Source organism: Sinocyclocheilus anshuiensis, unplaced genomic scaffold, assembly GCF_001515605.1.
Source record: "Sinocyclocheilus anshuiensis isolate Anshui unplaced genomic scaffold, SAMN03320099.WGS_v1.1 scaffold601, whole genome shotgun sequence".
Taxonomy (NCBI): Eukaryota; Metazoa; Chordata; class Actinopteri; order Cypriniformes; family Cyprinidae; genus Sinocyclocheilus; species Sinocyclocheilus anshuiensis.
Window position 1 is genome coordinate 494,709 of NW_015536496.1, and position 7,698 is coordinate 502,406.

Consider the following 7,698-nt stretch of genomic DNA (forward strand, 5'->3'; position numbering starts at 1 on the left):
GAATAATACATAATAATATTACTGTAAATATTACTGCTAAAACTACTACTGCTACAACTATATTTTTATTAACACAAATATTTAATAATAAAAAGATTTAGATGATTCTACAGTAGAATATTCTAATTTAAAAACTATTTATTAATAGTATTACAACTATTTATTAAATATATTATCATTATTATCATCATCATTATTATTATATAAAATAAATATAAATGTATAACAATTCACCACCTTCAATATAACATTTCTGGCAAATTGCAAACTATGATTGGGGCTGGAATGATGCCAGAGGTTTTGGACTCTCATTATGAGTGAGATCACCTGTGAACGCTGCCATCGGGCTGCTGTCCATCATCTGCGGAGGGCTGGACTGTGAGCTCCACTGAGCAGGAAAAGCAGACACTGAGTCTAGAGAGAGACAGAGTTGAGTTCAGAGATGAACAACAGGGCGTGTCGTACGAGTGCACAGATGCTGCGCTGCATTTCAATGAGAGAAGAGAAGTGACGAGTGTTTTCTAAGAGGCTGTACAGAGACAAAACAAGACGCCACAAGAAGCTGGTTATTACTAGTGAAAGCAAACAGACAGATATAAATGTCCATGCTCATGTCATTTATCAAAGAACACAGCAACAGTCAGCCAGTACTTGTGCTCATGTGATTCACCTGCTGGACCAAAAAAAGAAAAAGAGGTGAAAAATCCCACAGAAGCACATTGGAGGAGGACTGGAAGATCGCAGGCAATCTAGACAGGAAGAAAACACAAGGCATCCTATCCTATCATCATGTCAGCTAGTTTCAAAACATAATTTTAGTAAGAAATAGTCTGTTCACTGTTAACCCGATGCATATTGCACACAAAACTGTAAAACACTTTCTCCATTTGGCTGATTTTGGCTGACTTCTGTGAGTAACAACAACAGATACAATGAACAATGAACTTAACACTGGATTTATATTTATATTCATTCATTTAGGAGACACTTTTATCCAAAGCAACTTACAAAGCAATGCATGCTAAAGAAAGCAAGTTATTGCCATGTCATAAAATCTTTAAAAGATGTTCAGAATTTAATTTCAGGCAGCAGGTAAACTATAAATTCACCGGCAAAATCAGTTCTGAGTTATGGTTGGAAAAATTGTTTTTCAAACTTTTAATTTTAAGCTAGTTGCCAAGACAACATTTCTCATTTTTCTTTAGCTCAACTAAAACAGACAACAAAATGACAAAAACAAAATGACTAAAACTTAAAAAAAAAATAAAACAGTGAAAACAGAAAATCTAAAAAATAAATTTCATTCAAATTAACAAAAATATATTATTATTATTAAAGTTAGATTTTTTTTGGTAAACAAAAATTAATAAAACGATACAGAAAAAAAATTATAAAACTTTACACACACACACACACACACACACACACATATATATATATAAAAATAAAATCTAATTTATAATATTAACAAAAACAAAAAATAAATCAATGACACTAAAATAAAACTCTGCATGTACATAAATTCTGGTCCAATTACGTCTATGTTGCATACTACTATTTGACTATGTTTTCCATGCTGGTCTATTATTGCCATTTAATCTATTTCACAAAAGAATCCTGCCTTTAAATGACATAAAAACAAAGCATCAGACAGTCTCTTCTTGACTACAGCAATCTGCATTGTGGATCTTCTTAGCTCTGGTAACGCTGAGTCTACGATTAAAGTGGAAACTGAACCCACCTGATAGTAAGTCTGTCCCAAACGTCTGATGTGGCGTCTCTTTCCGTGGGGACAGCGGATTCACGGTGCCTGTAAAACAAACATGAGATGATATTTCTGCTCTGATTACAGACTCTAAATCCATGCCTTCAACTCACCTGCTCCATTTCAAACACACAGCACGCTATTTCTATGCACACGTGAACACACAGCCCGATTCGGGTAAAGCGCAGAGCTCCAGCGGGTCTCTGACTGGCACTCTGTGAGCTCATGGTCCCGTCTGGGAGGGGAACCTCCTGACTCAATCCAGGCCGGCAGCCTGATCCGAAGTGGCGGTTCTGGACTCCCACAAACCCCCTCCTCAGACGGGCCGGCGGCTCAGAGCAGCTGACGCTGAAAAGACTCGACAGGAGCGAAGCCAAAGTCACCGCGGCTCTGTGAGGACCACGAACCCAAACAGAGCAGCGTTTGGTCGGGACCTCCAGGTGGGATGCTGTCGACAGGTTAGAGGGGGTTCAGTTCGGTTTACCCGCTGTCTGTGCTCTCGAGCCTCAATCAAGACAGTCATGAGGCAGATCTCACCCACAGACATCACAAGCCACATTAACTGCATGAAATAAATCAGGCAAGCACTGTATCTGCGCACAAAATCAGACTGACAGCTTCTTTGCAAAAGGGAAAATGCATCATTTACTGACCCTCATGTCTTTCCAAAACTGTATAAGTTCCTTAATTTCATGGAACACATGAAATCTAGCTTGTTTTGTATTTTGTCTTCACAAAAGCAGCTTGAAAAAGGTAGAGAAAAAAAAAAGTGCCTCATGCACTATAATGCCTTTTATGACATTTAAGTTTTTATTAACGGAAATACCATTCAAAGGTTTGGGGTAAGAATTTATTTACAAGGCTGCATTAAATTGATCAGAAGTGCCAGTAAAGACATTTATAATGTTACAAAAGATTTCTATTTCAAATGAATGATGATCTTTTGAACTTGTGAATCCTGAAAAATAAAATGTATCAGTTTCCACAAAAATATTGTGCAGCACGACTGTTTTCAACATTGATAATAATCAGAAATGTTTCTTGAGCAGCAAATCAGCAGCTTGAAAAAGGTAGAGAAAAAAAAAAAGTGCCTCATGCACTATAATGCCTTTTATGAAATTTATGTTTTTATTAACGGAAATACCATTCAAAGGTTTGGGGTAAGAATTTATTTACAAGGCTGCATTAAATTGATCAGAAGTGCCAGTAAAGACATTTATAATGTTACAAAAGATTTCTATTTCAAATGAATGATGATCTTTTGAACTTGTGAATCCTGAAAAATAAAATGTATCAGTTTCCACAAAAATATTGTGCAGCACGACTGTTTTCAACATTGATAATAATCAGAAATGTATCTTGAGCAGCAAATCAGCATATTATTATGATTTCTGAAGATCAAGTGACACTGAAGACTGGAGTAATGATGCTGAAAATTCAGCTGCGCATCACAGAAATAAATTATATTTTAATATATATTCACATAGAAAACAGCTATTTTAAATTGCAATAATATTTCGCATTTCCGACTGTATTTTAGATCAAATAAATGCAGCCTTTGTGAGCAGAAGAGACTCTTTCAGAAACATTTAAAAATCTCACCGGCCCCCAAACTTCAATTTAAACATGCGACACATTTGCATCGACACAAAAACATCTCTGATTTGCACACTGAATATGTACAATAGAGAATGATGTTCTGGAAAGAGATGCATGCTGCATATTCAGAGGAAAACAACTCATCCTGTCAGCTCGGGTTTATAAAAACTAACCCTGTCGTTTCTGTTGAGCCGGTCAAGCCTTTAACCATGTCTGTTCACACAGTTTAATTCACCGGATGATAATATTTACATAAACTGCTCACTTTAGACAAAACTAGATGCTGTAGAGAACTAAAGATGTCACAAGTGTGAGACAATTAATGTGTTCATCTAAATAAATGACCAGCATAAATGAGCTCACTGTTGCCTCAAAAGTCTCAGCCAGTAGTGAAGAGATGTTTTTTGGTAGGTTAAGGTGAGTTATAGTGCTGGGCGGTATACCGGTTCATACCGAATACCGGTGTTTATTTTTGTTATGAGTTATGACCCATCACCAGTCTGTCTGATGGCCGAGAGCATGCTGGGAAATCAACAACTGGCGCGCGGTGTGGAAGCTGTACACAATCCAGAACGAGATGTGAGAGAGCAAAAGAGGGAAAGATGCCAAAAACTCATGGCCGTCTCGCGCAGAACTGTCCCGTCCTGTCTAGTTGATGGAGGCTGCTTGACTTTGAAGAGTGCAGTTAACTAACCACTCGCTTACTAACACATCAACGGAGTGAATGATTACAAGGAATGCTTCTTTTCAACTCGATGTCTATGAACAGCATCTCTATGCATGATGTTGATCTCCACAGATGGTAATAAACACGTCTCAGTGTTTACACTAATGCGCTTTTAATGGAAGCTCCACAGGCATGAATTATTTGGAAATATTTTGGTATTTGCTATTTGCTATTATAGGACTTCCATTATATGTATATTTAATTTCATTTTGAAATTATTCCAAATATTATCCATGATAATGAACAGCATGTGGGCCATAGACAATAGGTTGAAAACCCAGAACATTATTATTATTATTAATATTAATATTGATGCAGCTATGTTTTATTTTATTATAAATAATAATAAGAAATGCTATTGTTAATTAAAAATCATTAAATACTATTAAAAACTAAACACTAATATATTTATATTTTTTATACATTTAAATATAAGATAGTATTATTATCATCATCATATGAAAAAACAAATATATACATTTTATAGATTAATAAAAGTATTTTTAAAATGTCATTAACAACAGTTTTTATTATTATTATTATTAAAATATATAAATACAATATAAATTTAAATATATTAGTATTTGATAGTATTTTCTCCATTAACAACAGAATTTATTATTATTATTAAAAAAACTGAGACATGAACAAAGATAAAACAATATTACTGGTTGTATCCACAGAATGCTAGATGAATTTAGCCATTTTATGTGTTATAAAACTGTTTATTTGAGGCTGTATTTTTGTGTGTGTGTTTATTTTTGATGTCTTTGTCCCGAGTTTGAACCTTCACCCGCAGTATCCTTCTGATATATTTTTGTGGACAGCGATTCTGTCTCTTTTCTCGTTTCGGTGTCTGTGTGCCTCCAATCCTCCCATGGGCCACACAGACCCCGTCTATTTTTACGACTTTGCCAATGAGGACGCAGGCGGCGCGCAGAAATGTTCTGCATCTCATGACACGTTTGCCAGAGGAAGCAGAGCAATGACAGAGTCTGGAGACTCATGACTGACTTTCTGTTCAGGTCTGCCACAGGATCGCATTTATATCACTCTCATCACCTGCGGACAAAACGACTTGGTGCTAATAAATGATTGAATACTGTGATAAATGTATCGTACAGTAGCACTGTGGCCACCAATCTGGACCGGATGCAAAGACAGAACAGGGCTATTTATGATTATTCTGCAAACTGCTAATGACATTCAAAAATGCTTTGTATCTCAGTGTGACCCTTAATAGAAATGTGCAAAACTAGTCAAAGGATTATATTCAACAAATATCAGACTGAGCAATCACATCTCATTGCACAAAACTATCAGTGTGTTCAAAAAAAGATGAAGAACTACAGATTATGCATAATAAAGGGAATTGCTCACAGCATGCTGAGAAGAACTGCCTCGAGAATTATTGCTGAAATCAAGACAAAGAAGATGACAAGAAGGAAAAACAAAAACAAGAATATGATGAGGAAGCAGATGAAAAGGAAGAGGAGAAAGATGGAAATCAACAAAAATATCAAGAAGCAGCAGAAGAAGAAGAAGAAGAAGATGAGAAAGAGGATGAGGGAAAAAGAGGATGATGATGATGATGATGATGATAAGGACATAAATGACAAGGAAGAGGAAGATGAAGAATTACAAAAAACTAAATATAAGGAAGGTGCAGAAGTGGAAGAGGAAGATGATGAGGAAGAGGAGGAATAATAACAAAAACAAGAAGAGGATGAATAAGATGAGGAAGAAGAAAATGAGGAAAAGTGGGATGATGATGATAAGGAAGAACAATGAAAACAAAAACAAGAGGGAAAAGAAAAGATGAGGAAGTAGATGAACAAAAAGAGGAAGATGATGAGAAAGATGATAAGGACGTACATGTCAAAGAAGAGGAAGATAAAGATTCACAAAAATAATGAAAAACAAGATGATGAGGAAGAGGAAGATGAGGAAGGAGAAGGAATAGCAACAATACCAAAAACAAGAAGAGGAAAAGAAGAGGAGGATGAAGACAATGACGAAGAACAACAATAAAAACAAAAACAAGAGGAAAAATGAGATGAGGAAGAATAAGACAAAGAAAAGGAGAAACAAGATAATTAGGGAGAGGAAGATGTCACTGAGGAAGAGGAGGATGAGGATGATGAGGAAGAACAATAAAAACAAAAACAAGAGGAAAAAGAAAAAGAAGATGAGGAAGAAGAAAATTAAGTATAAAAAGAGGACAAAAATAATGAGGCAGAAGAGGAAGAATAATAACAACAACAAAAACAAGATGAAGATGGTGAAGAAAAAATACCAAAAGAACATGAACATGAGAAAGAGGAAGAGGAGGAAAAAATGAAGATGGTCAAGACAGTAGATTAAACTCTTATTTCAGAAGAAAGGAAGAACATTGCTGCTTTCCATGATACGCTCCCTTGAATAATATAAAAACAAACAGGTTTGGACTTGAACAGAGTGAGATCTAGTGAACACGGTAAACACGGTAATGAGGAAGACGAGTGTGTGTGTGTGTCCTCAGTCTGACCCCACAGAAGCTCTGAGACGCTCCTCATCTGCCCTCCACCGCAGGAGGCTGAAAACCGCTGCTCCATCAGTGCTAACGGCTTACATGTGATTTAAACACATCACAAATCTCCAAAAGACCAATCCTAAACTGACCTCAGTTCAGATTAGACTCAGCGAAAACAACTAATGCTGAATTAAGAGCTGCGAGACGAGACGAGAAAGCTGTAGAGCTTTACTCACATATTACTGCAAATACTGAACCAGATCAACAAACACTCGCACCGACTGAAATTATTTAACCATATATTTACTTTAAACGGCTCATAACATTCATCTTTCAGCAGTGTTTTTTCAGAGAATGACCCATTTTTGACAAACATCTGCACTCATATTTAAACATAATTGGTTATCAGCTCTCTGTAAAAAAATTAAAAAACAATAAATATATATTCTATATATATATTAGGGATGCGCCGATGTATCGGCAGCCGATATTTATCGGCCGATTTTTCCTCAATTTACAACCATCGGCATATCGGATATATAAGGAAAAAGGCCGATATAACAAACCGATGGTTTATTAATTAACTGTGTGAAGGCACGGAGCTGTATAATGTCTGTTGCATAATCCTGCTGTCTGCACTTTAATGCTAATCAAATAACAAAAGACAAAAGATCGTACACTATTCTTAACTACATAACTTTTGTAACTTTGATAAGTGTAGTGGACCTCATCTGAATGATGACCAAAACTTTACTGATGTTTTATTACGTTTATTGCGTCCTTTTTCACTCCAAAAAAATCACCACAAGAGCTAAACAAAACACAGCACGAGAAGTGCACATTAAACTCTCTCTCAGTTGCAATATCATCAACATACAGCGAATTACACAGTAAACAAATATATACAGATCTCATGCCTTTTCGGGGGGTGTTTAATAAACTGACAAACTTTAAATCCGAAAAACTGCGAGCTTTCATTACCCATATAGCTCCGTAGACTAAAAAGCCTGTCAAAATAGGAGTCCCGCCTTAGTAAAGGAGATCTCATACATATTTAAACTTACAAAAAATATTAAAATGTATACAAAAACAAAT

The 7,698-nt window shown here is 35.8% G+C and overlaps 1 protein-coding gene across 7 annotated transcripts in view; it reads right to left on the minus strand.

Annotated features, from left to right (window-relative positions):
- The window catches only part of LOC107686888 (microtubule-associated protein 4-like), a 61,149-nt gene that overhangs the window by 45,136 nt on the left and 8,315 nt on the right, over nt 1-7,698 (minus strand). For 6 of the 7 annotated variants that reach the window (XM_016484064.1, XM_016484036.1, XM_016484063.1 and 3 more), the window contains exons 2-3: nt 1,742-1,810; nt 328-414 (exon numbers count right to left, since the gene is read on the minus strand). In XM_016484064.1, coding sequence (XP_016339550.1) covers nt 328-361 — 34 coding nt within the window. In that variant the 5' untranslated portion in view covers nt 362-414; nt 1,742-1,810. Of the gene's footprint in view, nt 1-327; nt 415-1,741; nt 1,811-1,878; nt 1,993-7,698 lie in introns of those variants that run through there. The other variant, XM_016484044.1, reaches the window with a different exon arrangement.